This window comes from Budorcas taxicolor, chromosome 3 (genome assembly GCF_023091745.1).
Source record: "Budorcas taxicolor isolate Tak-1 chromosome 3, Takin1.1, whole genome shotgun sequence".
Taxonomy (NCBI): Eukaryota; Metazoa; Chordata; class Mammalia; order Artiodactyla; family Bovidae; genus Budorcas; species Budorcas taxicolor.
Window position 1 is genome coordinate 103,589,596 of NC_068912.1, and position 18,171 is coordinate 103,607,766.

The 18,171-nt window shown below is 46.4% G+C and overlaps 1 protein-coding gene across 1 annotated transcript; it reads right to left on the bottom strand.

Annotated features, from left to right (window-relative positions):
• Positions 1 to 1,429: 1,429 nt before the first annotated feature.
• TMEM269 (transmembrane protein 269) lies at positions 1,430 to 13,348 on the bottom strand. The gene is made up of 5 exons (XM_052636464.1): positions 13,257 to 13,348; positions 8,861 to 8,958; positions 8,040 to 8,183; positions 7,198 to 7,398; positions 1,430 to 1,557 (listed from the first exon to the last, which is right to left on the bottom strand). Exons 1-5 carry the CDS (start codon positions 13,346 to 13,348, stop codon positions 1,430 to 1,432), a joined length of 663 nt encoding a protein of 220 aa, XP_052492424.1.
• Positions 13,349 to 18,171: the final 4,823 nt, after the last annotated feature.

Sequence of the window (18,171 nt, forward strand, 5' to 3'; positions counted from 1 at the left end):
TAGACTAAATTTGGTTGGCTCGAGCAAAATAAGTATTTTTTGAGCACCTATTATGTCTAGGTACTGTGCTAAGTGCTGACCTCTAAGAGTGTATGTGAAGACAGTTATCATCTTGGAGTCCCTAAAATATTTTGATGAAGGATAGCAACAGTGAAATGAGGATTCAGCATTTAAGGGCATCACACTGAAATGTCTGAGCCCATGTATATTTGTAAGATTCCTACTATATTATTCTAACCTTATACATAACTCACTAGAATGCACAACCAAATCAATTCATCTACAAAGTATATGTTTCTGAGTGTGGGGCACTGTGGCAGGCAGCAGAAACACGAAAATGTAAACTGAAGGAACCCAAAAATCTAGGAAGCAGATCTATTCATCTATCCATGAAAAAAAAAAAGTAAGTGCTATAACAGATATGAACAGAAAGCCATGGAGAAAAGAGGGTGCTGTCTTTTCCTGTAGAGCCAAATCATAGCAATGTGGACCTCACTGGACTTTTTTCATATAACTTTAGAGTTAATGCATACTTGCAATATATATTGTTCTGCAAACTTCAAGAAGTTAGACCTGAGGTAAAGGAGGTCTGGTGCGCTGGCTGAGGAAGGGGCAGAATGAGCCAATAATCCTCTAGTACACCAGCTGGAGGTGGAAAGTCCAGAGGCAGTGCCGTGAGCGTGACCTTTAGTGGGCCTGAGTTCTCTATGACGTGCCACTTTAGGGTTCCATACAGTTCTCTTTATTTCTATTCAATTTGGATTTTAGAATATGAAATGTCCTTTGAATATCTTCAGTTTAATATTTTTAGAGCTGAGGGGGAAAAAAAAACATATAATGAGATCCTAGAGGCCAAATGATGCCCTCAAGAGGCCAATGTGTCTAATCTCTAAACAAAGCAAAAGGCAGAAGTTTTAATTGTGAAAAAAAAAAAAATCCTACACATAAATGGGGCAACAGGATTGCCCTGCCATCAGCTCTGCTCTACAGAGCCAGAGTCTATAAACATAAGAATCCCATTAGTAAGCCCCACCTTACCACTGGAGTTATTATATTCAGGCAGGACAAGGTGGAGAATACACCAATTCTGAAGGGTTTCATTCATTTCTAAGGGACAAATCTTAGTGCACCAGGTCACACAGCTGGTAACAGAACTAGAACTCAAACCCAGCCCAAGTTTAGCTTGGAAGAAAAAGCTGTTCTGTATGACACAAACAACTATTGTCACTAAGGGATTCAGAATCCTGAACAAAGAGGAAGAAGTACAGGCCACTGGCCTTACTGTGGGTTGCTCTGGTTCAAGGCCACATGTACCTAGCACTGCACAACACAGACACAAGGAAAGATTTAGTGAGTGTAAGGCAAGCTTTGGCCCACCATGCTGGCAGAAACCCCACAGAGGCCCGTGGGAGTGGCTGTTTTAATATCTTCAGTACTGCGGCCTAAGACATGCTGCCCTGCCCCACAGAGCATCTGGAAAGAAGATGTAGGAGAGTGACCACGTCAGGCAGTAAAAAGCAGTTATCGAGAACGGACACAAAAACAGCATGATCACACCTAGAAGAAGGAAAAAGGCAAACACTCAATTCTTATGAAGCTGTCTTATGTGTATTTTCCACCCTCTAAGTCCAATCCCCATCTTTCCAGCCTTCAGTTTTTACTCACACTAAAAAACCATTGGCACATGAGCCTTACCTTTATGAAGTTTGTGTAACTAGATAATTACAATCTAATGCAATCTCTATTTCTTTGCATTGTTCACTTAAGGCTTTCTTATCTCTCCTCGCTATTCTCTGGAATTCTGAAAGTGAAAGTGTTAATTGCTCAATTGTGTCTGACTTGTTACAACCCCATGGACTCTATAGCCCACCAGGCTCCTTTGTCCATGGAATTCCCCAGGCAAGAATAGTGGAGTGGGTAGCTATTCCCTTCTCCATGGTATCTTCCCGACCCTGGGATCAAACCCAGGTCCCCTGCATTGCAGGCAGATTCTTTACTATCTGAGCCACCAGGGAAGCTCTGACTATTGAATATTCATTGGAAGGACTGATGCTGAAGCTGAAGTTCCCATACTTTGGCCACCTAATGCGAAGAGCAACTCATTGGAATAGACTGTGATGCTGGGAAAGATTGAGGGCAGGAGGAGAAGGGGGCGACAGTGGATAAGATGGTTGGATAGAATCACCAACTCAATGGACAAGTTTGAGCAAACTCCAGGAGATAGCAAAGGACAAGAAAACCTGGTGTGCTGCAGTCCATGGGGTCACAGAGTCAGATATGACTTAGCAATTGAACAACAACAATGCCATCTCAGATTCTGTGTTGTCAAATTCAGATCAGAAATCAGTCTTGCCGAGAATACATTTGAGTTGCCTGGATCTCTTGCTAGAAAAAGAAAAGAAAAAAAAAAAGTATATTCATATTGTTTCAAGTTTAACATGTGATAGGGGTCAATACAGTATTATACACATGTGGAAGAGTTAACATAGCAGGCCTAAGACTGCTATCCTTAGAAAATCCTGCTTGTAAGGTGGGCCAAGAGCCTAGAATCTTGAATAATAAAGTTTCCTACACTGATAAAAACTGATGAGAGCAACTGGATATACAAGTGAGGTAGTTAATGCAGAATATTGATTTCCATCTGTGGAAGTCTGGAATTTTGGTACATGCTAGGCATGAGAAACGCTGGACTGGAAGAAACACAAGCTGGAATCAAGATTGCCGGGAGAAATATCAATAACCTCAGATATGCAGATGACACCACCCTTATGGCAGAAAGGGAAGAGGAGCTAAAAAGCCTCTTGATGAAAGTGAAAGAGGAGGGTGAAAGAGTTGGCTTAAAGCTCAACATTCAGGAAACTAAGATCATGGCATCTGGTCCCATCACTTCATGGCAAATAGATGGGAAAACAGTGGAAACGGTGTCAGACTTTATTTTTGGGGGCTCCAAAATCACTGCAGATGGTGACTGCAGCCATGAAATTAAAATACACTTACTCCTTGGAAGAAAAGTTATGACTAACCTAGATAGCATATTCAAAAGCAGAGACATTACTTTGCCGACTAAGGTCCGTCTAGTCAAGGCTATGGTTTTTCCTGTGGTCATGTATGGATGTGAAAGTTGGACTGTGAAGAAGGCTGAGTGCCGAAGAATTGATGCTTTTGAACTGTGGTGTTGGAGAAGACTCTTGAGAGTCCCTTGGACTGCAAGGAGACCCAACCAGTCCATTCTGAAGGAGATCAGCCCTGGGATTTCTTTGGAAGGAATGATGCTGAAGCTGAAACTCCAGTACTGTGGCCACCTCATGCGAAGAGTTGACTCATTGGAAAAGATTCTGATGCTGGGAGGGACTGGGGGCATGAGGAGAAGGGGATGACAGAGGATGAGATGGCTGGATGGCATCACAGACTCGATGGACGTGAGTCTGAGTGAACTCCAGGAGGTGATGATGGACAGGGAGGCCCGGCGTGCTGCGATTCATGGGGTCGCAAAGAGTCGGACACGACTGAGAGACTGAACTGAACTGAGGCAGAGGGGAGGGGCTTCCCTAGTGGCTCAGTGGTAAAGAATCTGCCTGCCAACGCAGGAGACTTCAATCCCTGGGTTGGCAAAATCCCCTGGAGAAGGAATGGCAACCCACTCTAGTATTCTTGCCTAGGAAATCCCATGGACAGAGGAGCCTGGAGAGCTACAGTCTATGGGGTCACAAGAGATGCACACGACTGAGCAACTAAACCACCGCCAGGCAGAGGGGACCTATGTGTCCAGCCCCTGTAAATGCCTTCAGCACTGAGTCTCTAAAGAGCTTCCTAGAAGACAGACCTTCACAAGCAGTGTCACAATTCAGGCTGGAGAATTGTGTGCTGTGTGACTCCGCAGGGAGAGGATGCTTGGAAGCTTGCACCTGGTTCCCTCCAGACTTGGTTCCTTTCAAGTTTCCCTTGACTGATTTGGTTTATCCTTTTGCTATAACAAATCTGAGCTATATCTGTGACTCTCTGCAGAATCCTGTGAGTCCTCCTAGAGAAGCACTGACCCAGGGGTGGTCTTGAGGGAGCAACCCCCCCTCCATTCCCGCAACACAATTTCAATCTCAGATTTACCACCAAAGGGCACCAACATTTGTGGAGATCTACTTTGCACTAGAGGCTTCCCAGGTGGCTCAGTGATAAAGACTCTGCCTGCCAATCCAGGAAACACGTGTTCGATCCCTGGGTCAGGAAGATGCCCTGAAAGAGGAAATGGCAACCCACTCCAGTATTCTTGCCTTGGAAATCCCATGGACAGAGGAGCCCAGTGGGCTACAGTCCATAGCGTCACAAAGAATTGTACATAGTAGAGCACAGGCACTCTTTACACTAGACAGTCTGCTGGGCAGGTTACAAAAAGTACTTCATGCACATTTCAGACTTACCCTGTGATTGAGGATTAAGTCTGTTTTTCAGATAAGGAAACAAAGGGTATATAATTCGGACAAGGTCCTGATTCAATCCCTCATCTGCTTGGATGTTAAAAACTAGACACAGTCTGCCTCAGAAAGCTCAGATGGAGGGAGGGGGTGTATAGTCTATGGCATTTCCATGGGAGGAACCGGCATATATTCCTCAAGAGAAATCAGAACGTGCGACCTGAAAAGGACCACTTCTAAGGATAAGAAGCAGTTACAGAGAGGTATTCAGTTCAGTTCAGTTCAGTCGCTCAGTCGTGTCCGACTCTTTGCGACCCCATGAATCGCAGCACGCCAGGCCTCCCTGTCCATCACCAGCTCCCGGAGTTCACTCAAACTCATGTCCATCAAGTCAGTGATGCCATCCAGCCATCTCATCCTCTGTCGTCCCCTTCTCCTCATGCCCCCAGTCCCTCCCAGCATCAGGGTCTTTTCCAATGAGTCAACTCTTCGCATGAGGTGGCCAAAGTACTGGAGCTTCAGCTTTAGCATCATTCCTTCCAAAGAAATCCCAGGGCTGATCTCCTTCAGAATGGACTGGTTGGGTCTCCTTGCAGTCCAAGGGACTCTCAAGAGTCTTCTCCAACACCACAGTTCAAAAGCATCAATTCTTCAGCGCTCAGCCTTCTTCACAGTCCAACTCTCACATCCATACATGACTACTGGAAAAACCATAGCCTTGACTAGACGGACCTTAGTCGGCAAAGTAATGTCTCTGTTTTTGAATATGCTATCTAGGTTGGTCATAACTTTTCGGAATACTACATCTAGAGAACAGTCATTGATTTGTTGAGTTAATGAGATAATATTTTAAACCAAAGTTGTCCTGAAAAAAGGTCTCAGTAGCCATAGAGCAGTTCCTCAGATGTACAGAGCTCTTGCTGGGGGAGAAGGCAACTTGGTCTAAAAGGATGACTGGCTGTCCTCCAATATCCACAGCAGGTATTTTGAAATCTATCCAGCAGGGCTTCAGTATCAACTGGTATCAGGTTTTGAGGTGCAGTCTCCCCCTTTACCCACATAGCACAGACAATCCATGGAAGGCTGTCAAGTGTGCCATCTATTTTGAGAAGAGGGGATCAATGGTGTCTACAAAGAACACTGTGGGAAACACTGCTGCAATGAAATAAGAGAAGGGCTAGTGAAGGGAAGAAGGGGGCTAAGAAATTTCCATTTACAGGACACATCTGTGCCAAAGGATTTATATACATTACCTCATTTAATCTCAAGAATCTTGCAAGGTAGGGATTATCAGCTTCGTCTTAGAGATGAAGAAAACTGCAGCAGGCTCAAATTCAGGAAACTAATATGTGCTGAAGTTAGAACTTGAACTCAGGTCTGTTTAGCTCCAAACCAGGTGTCTTCTCCCCTCATTGTGCCTCTGCCAACTGGGACACAGGAGGAGCCAGCACTTGGAACTTGGACAGGGCTGTGGGTGCTAATGCTACAGAAGAAAGGGCGTGAGCTTAAAGGGGAGAGTCAGGATGGAACCCAGGACCTTCAAATAACCAAAAGCGAAAGTGTCAGTCACCCAGTCATGTCTGACTCTTTGCGTCCCCATGGACTGCAGCCTGCCAGGTTCTTCTGTCCATGGGATTCTCCAGGCAAGAATACTGGAATGGTTGCCATGCCCTCCTCCAGACTCAGGGATTGAACCTGGGTCTCATGTATTGCAGGAAAATTCTTTATCATCTGAGCCACCACTTCAAACCAAGTGGACCCACATAGAAACTAAGCATAGATGTCATCCTGTTTACATGAGTGCATTTCAAAAGAAGAAAAATCGGTGTTCCTTGAAGAAGACCATCAATCGGGGAAATCTTAGGGAGACGTCTTCCAGGGCCCCAGTGTGACCAGGGCCTCAGGGCCTGGCACCCTTTACTCAATTGCTATAGCCCAGAACCTGCTTCCTCAGTATCAGCTGTACAGTATTTCCAACACCCATGTCACATCTCTTCATCTTTACCCCCACCATTACCTTTCATGTGATAAAAAGCTGGTTTTCCTACTTCCATTCTGAGTCTCCTACAGTCTATTCTCCACATTACAGTCAAAGTGAACATGTAAAACTGCTGCTCAGAAATCCCTTCAGAGACTTCTCATTTGCCTCCAGGATCCAGTCCCCAATCCCACCCAGTCTGCTCGCTTCACTGGCCTCAGTCTGTTGCCAGCCCTCTCTCAGCAAGTTCAGCCACACTGCTGCTCAAATGCACCTGGCTGCTCCTTGCCTCAGAGCACTCACAAAGCTCTGTTTCATTTTCTGAACCACCCCTCCCACTGCTTGGCAAATCATCTTGTAGTTTTCATGTGTTTTTAATTTTTTCCAGTTTTATTGAGATATCACTGACATATAACTTAGTATTAGTCTAAGATATATCAACAACTTTGACATTTGTGTATATTGCAACATGATAACCATAATAAATTTAGTTAGTATCCATCACCTCACAAAGTTACAAATTTTTTTTTCTTGTGATGAGAACTTTTAAGATCTACTATCTTAGCAACTTTCAAATAGACAATACAGTATTGTAGACACCATGGTGTACATTACATGCACAGAACTTATTTATCTTGTAACTGGAGTTTTTACCTTTTGACCGATTTCACCCAGGTTTCGTTCCCTCTAGGCATTCCCATCTAAATTAGGTCATCCTCTGATGCCCTCTGAGATGCCATTATCATGGCAATGAGCAGCAATGATAATAAATGATCACTAGTGACATTAAGAGCAATACATTTCACTTACCTCCCAGATAGACCATTTTTTTCCAGCTCTCAGACTCCAGGATTTCATCATGTGGGTAGTAGCTCTGGTCTATCATGAACAGAATCATGAGTGAGGCCATGCAAGAGAGAATGAATGTGTTGCCTTTGGTCAGGAGGGAGGTGGAAGCCAAAACACAGGAAGCATAGGGGCAGGGTAGACCCTTGTATGTGAAAGGAATGCCTGCAGGGAAAGAAAAGATGGGGTTAACTGCTTCCCACTGCTCTAAAGCATCCCCAGGAGGAAGCCCTTCTCTCTTTGGGTCTTCCCTACCCCATTTTCCAAATTCCTTCACTCTCAGGGCAGCGGCCAGCTGTAAAGAATTTAGTTATTCAGAGATGGCGTGTGGGTTTTGCACTGGATCCCCAAGGTGAAGCAGGCAGCTAGGACCAGGCCTGTGCCCTGGCACCTAGGAAGCCTCTGTAAAGAGGCCTTTGAGATATTTCTGTCTGCCTCCGCAATCCCTTGCATTGTTACCTTAGGCAAGGCAATTACCCTCCCTGGAGTTCAGTTTCCCCATCTGTTTTGGGAAACTGGAGTATGACCTCTAGTTTTAGGGTCTGTGAAGCCATGTGCTCCATCCAAAGGTCACACAGCAAGAAAAAAGCACAGCTGGTTTAAGAACCAAGGGTTCCCGCCCCCTAGACCAGGGCTCAGCCAAGGCAACCTGAAACCTCCAGTGGGCCTGCAGCAGGAGAGAGAAGGAAGGAAGAGTCTCCATGAAAGGAAGGAGAGGAGTCAGTTATTGCTCCCGGGTTTCTGACATCCAACAGCTTCTCCCCTCCAGTTTCCTACCCTCAGCCACAAGTCTGGTTTCCACTCACCTGTCGAATAAAAGCAGAGGCGGAATGAAATAGCTAACACATAGATGATGGCCAGTAACCCATTCAGAGGTCCATCCACGCCTAGAAGCAGGGCTGAGGCCAGGCCGAAGGTGGTGAAGACTGCGAAGTCATTCAGTTCGGTTCCTGCTCCAGAAGGCCAAAGTTAGAGGAACTTCCGCTCACATGTCTTGTATCTTAGTCCCCTCTGCTGGGGGAGCTGGAGTGGTGACAAGCAGGATCCTGCTGTCAGGTCTCTGAGGGGCCGGGAGGCAATGCTGCTTCCTGGGGTGGTCTGCTGATCAAAGACTAGGGTCTCCTTCTGGCCCTGCCTCAAGCTGACCATGTGGCCTTTCTCTGTCTAGGTCTTAGTTTTCCTGTCCTTCAACATGCGAGGGTTGGACCACAGTTGGAAACAAATTAATGATATGGAACCCTTTTTTTTTCAAGCAAAATCTTACTTGGGAATATTTTATTATCTTTTAAGTGAGTTGCTCTGCTTGGGGTATTTTTCATTTCTCCACACCTCCATTTCCACAACCACAGCTCCCACTCCCAGATCCGCCCTGAGAGGGAGACAGGGCAGATAAGCCAAGTGAAGGCCAGGAGAAGGGCAGCCAGAGACCCACAGGTGAACCAGCAGAGCAGCCAGATCTAGGCTGCGGGGCTCACAGACTCCTGTTCTAGGGCTGCTTCGGCTACACTCAGAGGGACTGAACAGGGGTGGTGACTGCCGGAAGCCTGCTGGATATTACAGGACAGTGGAGCTAACCGGAATGGGTGCTCCTGGGGTCAGGGATGATGAATCTGAGGCCTGGACTCACCAGATTTGGAGCAGATGTTCAGGTGTCTGGTTGCTGACCCGATAGCCATGTCTAATAGAAAGCTGACCAAAACCATCCACGAGGCGCAGGAGCATTTCCTAAAGTGCAGGCCCACAGGCCAAACAGGACAGCTCTCTCATAGTATCAAAGAGACTCCACCCCTACCCACCCCCAACTAAACCAATACGCTTCCTGTGCTAGCCAGCACACATATACACACTCCTACATGCTCCCTAACTCACATCCTTTCTGATCTGTGCTGCCTCACACACCACACACACAGACTTACATCCCCTTCATACTCATATTCTCAACCCACATTCTCAAAGGGCTGCCCTCTATAGGTAATCATTAAGAAACAAGGTCCCTTCCAATTCTAAATTCCAGGCGTATTTGATGGCAAGGGAGATCCTAGGTCCTAGCCCAGCCTACACAACCATCTCACTGTGGCCTCTGTTTCTCCATCTGTAAAATGAAAGGTTTGTATCAAATGATTTAACAGATACAAGCCTATTTAGATTATCTATTTCTCCAATGTGAGTTTTGTATCTCCGAAGAAGTTGATCTGTTTCATCTTAGGCTATCAAGTCTGTGGACACAGAGTTGTTCACAATATTCCTTTATTGTACTTTTAATGTCCATGTAATGAGTCCTCATTTTTCATTTCTGATATTCGTAATTTGTATCTTCTCTTTTTCTTGGATAGCCTGGCTAGAGGTTAATCAATTATATTGATCTTTTCAAGGAACTAGATTTTTGTTTCATTGATTTTCTTTATTGACTTCTTGTTTTCAATTTCATTGATTTCTATCCTAATTGTTATTATTTCTTTCCTTCTGCTTACTATGGATTTAATTTGCTCTTTTTTTTTCCTAGTTTCCTAAGATGGAAGCCTACGTAATTGATTTTAGATCCTCCTTCTTTTCAGTTTTTTCAAAGACTTTATTTTTTCGGGAAATTTTAGGTTTACAACAAAATTGAGAGTAATGCAGAGATCCATTACCCTTGTTCTCACATATGCATAGCCTCTCCCATTATCAATATCATTACAGAATGATACATTCTGGCCTTGGTTTATACCAAAAGTGACCCTACACTGACACATTGCAATCACTCAAAGCCCATAATTTACCTTAGGGTTCATTCCTGGTGTTACATTCTATGGTTCTGGGCAAAAGTATAATGGCATATATCCATCATTATAACATCATACAGCATATTTTCACTGTCCTAAAAGTCCTTTGTGCTCTACCTATTTATGTCCTCCCCAACCCTCCTGACAACTATGATCTTTTTATTGTCTCCATATTTTTGGAGACATATTTCCTTTTCCAGAATGTCGTGTAGTAGAGGTCATATAATATGTAGCCTTTTTAGATTGGCCTCTTTCACTTGGTTATATGCATTTAATGTTCCTCCATGTCTTCTTAGGGCTTAATAGCTCATTTGTTTTTAAGACTGAGAGTGATAGTCCATTGTCTGGATGTACCACAATTTATTTATTCATTCATCTGCTGAAGGATACATTTGTTACTTTCAAGTTTTGGCAGTTATGAGTAAAATATCACAATCATCTAAGTACAGGCTTTGAACATAGTTTTCAATTCATTTGCTTGATTGTACGGTAGAAGTTGGGCTTCCCTGGTGGCTCAGAGGGTAAAGAATCTGCCTGGAATGCAGGAGACCTGGATTCAATCCCTGGGTCAGGAAGATCTCCTGAAAAAGGGAATGGCTACCCACTCCAGTATTCTTGCCTGGAGAATTCTGTGGACAGAGGACCCTAGCAGGCTACAGTCCATGGGGTTGCAACAAGTTGGACATGACTGAGCAACTAACACTGACATACTGACTCATGGTAGGAGTATGCTTAGTTTTGTAAGAAGCCACCACACTGTCTTCCAAAGGAGCTGTACCATTTTGCATTCCCATCAGCAATGAGCAGGTGCTCCTGTTGTGCTGCATCTTCAGAAGCATTTGTTATTGTCAGTGTTCTGGATTCTAGTCATTTTAATAGGTGTGTAGTGATATCTCATTGTTATTTAATTTGCATTCCCATGATGACATTTGATGAGTATCTTTTCATGTGCTTAAATGCCATCTGTATATCTTCTTTGGTGAGGTGTCTGTTAAATTCTTGGGCCCTTTTCAAATTGAATTGTTTTCTTATTGATGAATTTTAAGCTTTGTATATTTTGGACTATAGTTCTTTATCAAACGTATCCTTTATAATATTTTCTCCCAGTCTGTGGCTTGTTTTCTAGTTCTCTTGACATAGACTTTGGCAGAGCAGATTTCTTTTCTAATATATGCATACAATGTATACATTTCCCTCTAAGTACTGCATTCACTGCATCTCACACATTTTGATAAGTTGTATTTTCACTTTCATTTAGTTCAAAATATTTTTTAATTTCTCCTGAGACTTTTTTGTCTATGTATTATTTAGAAATGAGTTAACCTCCATGTATTTTGGAATTTTCTAGTTATCTTTCTGTTCTTTCTAGTTTAACTCCATTTGGTCTAAAAGCATACTTCATATGATTTATATTTTTTCAAATTTGTTAAAGTATGTCTTACAGACCAGAATGTGGTCTATCTGGGTGAGCTTGAGAATAACATGTATTCGGCTATTGTTGGATCAAATATTATATAAAATATCAATTAGATCCAGTGGGTCAAGGGTGCTATTCAACTATATCCTTACTGATTTTCTGCCTGCTAAACATCCAATTATGGTAATAGATCCATAACATTCTGCTTGTAGTTCTATTAGTTTTCATCTCATGTATTTTTGACACTCTAAATGATTTCCAAGATATCTTTCATACCCTTCCTTCAGGGATTCCTTCTCTTTGGCTGTGCGTTGCAGTGCACAGGCTTTCTCTAGTTGTGGTACACAGTGACATGCAGGCTCAGTAACTGTGGGGAGCTGACTTCTCTAGTCGCGGCACATCAGCCTAGTTGCCCCACGGCATGAGGGATCTTAGTTCCCAGACCAGGGATCAAACCCACATCCCTTGCATTGGAAGGTGGATTCTTAACCACTGGACCACCAGGGAAATCCCACCTTCAAGGATTCTGTGTTTCTCTCCAGCACATGCTCCCAGACCCGGTCTGAAAGCAGCTATAACAATCTCAGGCCAACTTGCCCTAGGAGGCCACACCCAAGTTAACGCACTGACTGCAATGCTTGGGTGGCCCAGCAAAAGCAGAGAGCCTGACCCTAGGCCTCAGCAGTCCTAAAACAACCTTAGAATTTCCTTTGTTTAGACCCATATTTATGTGTCTAGAGGGGCTTCCCTGGTGGCTGAGCAGGTAAAGAATCCCCTGTAATGCAGGAGACCTGGGTTCGATTCCGGGGTTGGGAAGATCCCCTAGAGAAGGAAAAGACTACCCACTCCAGTATTCAGGCCTGGAGAATTCCATGGAGTAAACAGTCCATGGGGTTGCAAAGAGTCAGACACAACTGAGCGACTTTTACTTCACTATGTGTCTAAAGGGAATTGGGCCCACCATCATGGCCTTAAATACTACATTCCCAGAAGATTAGGTTGAACTAAGAAGATAGAGATTTTCTGCTGCAGGTATGTCTCAATTTATGAGACCCCCAAACCTAGATTCAGAGAATTTTCAAACTGGAAGGGAACTTAAACATCATTAGGTAAAACCATCTTATTTTATGGATGAGAAACAGATCCAGAGAAGTTACTTGCCAATGGTTAAGTCTCCATGAAGAGATTATCTTTAAACCTCTGATTTCACAAAGGCATTGAAATACAACTCAATTCATAGAAATATAATTTGCTTACAATTTTGGGGGGGACCCATACTCATGTCTCAGACTTTCCAGAACAGTTAACTTTAACTATTCTGCCAGGTCATATGCTGTAATTTAAGAATCAAAAAAATTTTAATGATAGCCTGCCTACCCAAGGATTGTGCAAAGGCTACAGGAATGGAATCTCTTGATTTTCTTATAGAAACCATTCTAGACTGCCATATCTGGAAAGATCTATAGAGATAATAGTTCCTTGCTTTACAGATGGAGAGGGACTCCCTGGCAGTCCAGCAGTTAAGACTATGTGCTCCCAATGCAAGGGACATGGGCTTGATCCTTGGTTGGAGAACTAAGACCCTGCATGCTGCACCAAAAAAAAAACAAAAAAAAAGATGGGAGAAACTGAGGTTCAAGATGTGACCTAGCCAAGGTTACATATCAGGCTGGTAGTTGAACTGAGGCTAGGATCTTCACCCCTCGACTCCTAACCCACTGCACTTTCTCCTGCCCTGAGTCAATCTGTATGCCTCAGTGCTTTGTTCTCTAGACAAACCCCTCCCTCCCTCATGCCATTGGCTCCAGCTCTTGGCAAAGAGCTTGCTGGACCCCTAGACATACTTGCAGAAGCTGCAGAAGATGGAGAAGAGCCCCAGGATCATGTTGGCCAGGGATAAGGCATTGACAACATCCTTCCAGGTAAATTCATTCATCTGGGGGTGGCTCTGCTCTTTGGTCAGGAAGAAACTGCTGCACTCACCTGGGGCCCAGGAGAGAGGGTCATAGGGTTGCCAAGGTCAAAGAGTCCCAAAAGAATCTCTCAGGGACCAGGTACCTCCTGTTCCCCTAGACCCCACCCTAGAACTGCACCCTCCCAACATCATTTCACTGGCTGGAATGAAGGAGACTACAGGTTAATGGAGGAGACCCAGGAGGTGAGACAAAGGTGCTGAAGATGAATGCCTTGGAACGTTCAATAGCAAAATGAGTGAACCATAGCTATGAATCATGACCACAGCCTCCACCCGTCTCTGATGCCTCTTGCGCTATAGCACAGACCTCTCTCCAGCCCATACAGTGACCCGCCTGGCACCCCCATGGCCCAGGGTCCAAGGGGTATGGGCCATTCCCCAATCTGAGAGATGAGCCCCTTGTCATAAAGACCTTCATCATAAATGAGCCTCCTTTATTTTTACATTACAAAGTAAGTAAGTGTTAAGTGTTAGTCGCTCAGTTGTGCCCGACTCTTTGCGACCCCATTTTCCAGGCAAGGATACTGGAGTGGGTTGCCATTTCCTTCTCCAGGGGATCTTCCCAACCCAGGGATCGAACCCCGGTCTCCTGCACTGCAGGCAGATTCTTTACCAACTGAGCTACAAGGGAAGACAAAGCTACTTTTAATACTCTAGACTGAGCCCACGGAAATCAAAACACTGGCAAGAGGTAACCCCCTCACCCCTAGGAGTGGCCCAGGAGGCGAGAGGCTGCCTGATGGGGGGGAAGCACAAAGGGCCTGCTGCAGATCCAGGCTCCTTTGCCCCTCCAGCCACACTCCCTCCCTCAGAAGGAGAGGGTATGGCTGAGGTGCCTCAGGGTCCTAGTTCAGACAGCTCCCAGCAGCAGGCCCAGTACCAACAGCAGAAGAGATGAGAAACACGAAATGAAGACAGACAGCCCTGGATAGTTCACAGGACCCTTTTACCACATTCTCTTTCCTGATTCTGACAACCTGGGGAGATGCTACTATAATTTTCCCCATTTCATGGCTGAGGAAACTGAGGTCCTGAGAAATGGACATACTTGCTCACAGTCACATATTAGGTGAGTAGAATCAATCCCACCTGTTTGATTCTAAATCTGGTGCTTCTTATGAGGGGCGTGATCTCAGCAGAAGGAGGTCTTTGGGGCAGGGGGGTGAGGGAGCTCCGATGGCCAGCCCAGCGGGGCAACTACAGCCTTTCCACGCAGAAGCAGCCCCTGCCGGTCCTCCTCTCTCCCCCAGCCTCCTTTGGCAGCAGGGATCAGCTGGCCCTGGCCATTTTCACAGTCCCGCTCTGTCTGTGTTCACTCTGTGTTCACCAAATATGTGCACTCCTTACACATAAACTGCATTGTGAACCTTGCTTTTGGAGAAAGAGCCCCAGTGCTCTCTGAAAGAGGGAGGCCCACCGGTTGTAAACACACTACCCACATACAGAATCCTGCACTTGAGTACGATATACAAGTTCCAAGGTGTTTCCACATCTGTTTTCTCATTTAATCCCCACTTATTTTCAAGGTGAGGAAGCTGAGACTCTGCTTCCATATAGCCCTCTGTACAGCCCCAGGCGTTTCTGGTCCGGGCAAGAGCTAGGACAAGTCATTGTCCTTTCCCATAAATACTGCCGCCAAGATGCAGAGGATGAGAAGGGGCCGGATTTGGAGTTTAGAGCTAAGAGTTTATCAGGCAGCATGGCAGAGCTAACTGCTCCCATAGGCCAGCTTTATTCACCAAGGGGTGTCAGTAGCTATAATCCCAAAGCCACTGGGACTCCTGAGACCTTGTCATGCCAGATTCCCTCAAAACGTAAGACAGGAAGCAAGGCTAGCCAGACAAATCTGGGATGGGAAGGGGAGCAAAGGACCAGAGTTATGTTCCCTCCCTGTCAACCCTTCCCTCCTGGTCTGTCCTGAGTCTCAGGGCTCAGCTGGCGAGACCAAACACCTCTGTTCCAGTCTAGCCTACTGTTGCCTGAAAGAGCAGCATCCTAGCATCTCTGCTTCTCTGCAGAGATACCTGGGGTGTGTCCAAAAGTTACGAGACACACCTCATCTACACTGCTTCACTGTTTAATGAATGTTCAATTAATTGTCTACCAGATTATCTTGTTCATTCACAAAGCACACTCATCTCTGTGGTTTCCAATGGCCCTGTGAGGTCTGCCAGGTAAAGCAGAGAAGATTCAGAGAGGGGAAGAACCTCATTCAAGGTCACACTGGAAGTGGCAGAACAAGACTTCCAACTTCACCTTAAGGGTTCTTTCCTGTGTACTCTGCTGTCCACCAACCAACAGGACTGATCATTTTTTATTTGTTGTAAGCTCAGATCAAGCAAGGTGCTGAGGAAAGTCCTTGGTACCTGCCTAGACCATAGAGCTTACAGTCTATTCAGGAAAAGACTCATGCATGCGTGTGGAGACTTACAGACTGTTCATGGTGATAACTCATCTTACAGGTGGAGAAACTGAGGTTTCAGGACAGTTGAACAATTTGTCCCAGTAAATGGCAGAGCCAGGATTGGAATTGGGCCTCCTCTTTCCCAATTAAAACCCATCTGCTGCATAATGCATAGGCTCCAGGTATGAAAGGATGTGGACCTGAGAGTAAGGGCTGGTGAAATTTAGAGGAAAAAAGAACAATCCGTTCATTCAGCAAACATTTGGTCTTGGGACAAAAAAGATTAAAACCTGGTCTTGTCTCTCAAAAACCTGGTCTGGCAGAGGCGTCAACCCTGCACAGAAAGGAAGAGGTGACAAGGCTGCTAAGGGAGCATAGAGGAGGGGTCCTGCCTGTCAGGGGGCTCAGAGAAGGCTCCTCAGAGGAGGGGTCAGAGCCGAGACCTTGCCCAGCAGTGGCGGCAGGACTAGCTTGTGTCACTCCCCAGCTGCTTGGAGGTCATCAGTGGCTCCCAGCACCCTCAAGATGGAGCTCAACTCCTTCATTTGGTATGCAAGTCCTTTCTGCATCGCCCCTTGACCCCTTCTCTGCCCGCTTCTTGTCTTGGGTTGGGTGGTGGTCCTCTTTGGGAAGCCTGGCACGCCCTCAAGTCTTGAGGTGCCCTTCTCTGCACTGCCACACCTCCTTGCTCACCGTGTGACAGTTGGCACTCTGTATTGGCACCGCCTATGTAGTCTTCCTTCTCCAGCACAGGGAAAGGAACTTGAGTGCCGACCGAGATCCCCGGTGCCCAGCATGAGGCCTGACAATAGACGTTGTTTGGTGATTGTTAAATTAATAGAGCACTCTGGTGCTTACCTGAGATCTTCTCCCTGCACTCAGTCACTCGAAGCCTGTCTAGTCTGTCCCATGAGAAGCCTTCTCAAACAAACAATCCAGCCTCTTCAACACACCCAAGCATCTACCTGACACTTACGATCTTCCATTTATTCATTTTAAAAACTGTGCTTGCTGATGCTTGCCCTGTGCCCAGCCTGCATGTTCTGGGCACACAGAGCACCCTCAGGAGGCTGGGAATCTGGTGGGGGAGGCAGATGTGTGCAGGGACAGTGAAGGCGGTGTGACGAGTGTTGTTCGACAAAGGTTTGTCAGGTTGCTGAGTGTGTCCAGGGAAGACTAAGTCTGTGAGGCGTGCAGGGGAAGGCTCCACCAACAGGAAATTTACGACTCTATAAGCATAAACAAAAGGGGTGGGCAGTAGCAGGGAGGGTGGGGCGGTGGCGAGGGTAGCTTCTTGGCAAAGGAAATTGCAAAAAGGAAAGCACAATGAGGAGGCTAGATCCCACGGACAGAGGGGCACCTGGAGGCAGAGCCGGCAGGGAGGTCACCGTTGTGATAGCTGGTGTGATCTTGCATTGCCGCTGTGACTGGGCAGTAATGTTTAATTAGTAAGAGGGTGTAGGAGGGTGTCTTGCTCAGATGTGGGTTGCGAGTGGAGGGTGGTCTCAAGGGGAAAGCTGAAGAAAAGGAAATCAGCCATGAGTCTGGTAAGGAGAACGAGGTGAGCGAGCCGGAACGGCAGACTAGACTCGGGCTGCTCCTGAAAGGAGCGAGGAGGGTTGCGTGTGACTCGGGGCTTTCTAGGGAAAGGCAAGGGCGACGGTGTGAGTTCTGTGCCCAGGAACCCAGCAGCATTGGTGCGAGAACGCTCCGAGTGACACTTCCCCATGGGCAGGCAGTGAGCCACGGGCACAGCCACTTGTGTGAGAAACGACATGCCTCCCCGCAGCCACCCGACTCCACCCGCTCCCCTAGAGGCCAACAGCCCAACAGAGAACCGGCCTCCGTCCAAGCTGAAGACATCAGCGTGCTCCTCCTCGTCCCTCCCCCTCCGCTATTCCTCGCGCCCTGCGGGATGGCAGCAACGGCGAAGATGCCCAGGTGAAAAGATGGACGAGACCAAGCCGGGGCTGGGCGCCAATACCCCCGGACAGCTCTTTCCCCACGCCCCCCAACCCCCGCCGTGATCACTGACAGCACGTGGAGGAGGCACGTGCTGCTGCGGATGCTTACCTGGGGACTAGACATTCTTAGATGGGGTGGGGGCCCACGCTACTCCCCCGCTTTCTGTGCGGTGGAGGGGCCAGCCAAGGCGAGCGGGAGTTGCCGACCTAAGCCTCTCACTCCTGGCTCTTAGCTCACAATCCCCAGGAGGCAGGGGAGGGGCAACAGGGCTTCAGTTGGCAGGAAGAGGGGCCTCATTTTGCAGGGGAGCCCGAGGTCTTGAAGAGGTGGCACGGGTTGGGGGTGGCGGAACGGAGGGATCTGGGAGGAGTGGACTAGTGTAACACGACTAATGTGCAAAGGCTCAGCAGGTGAA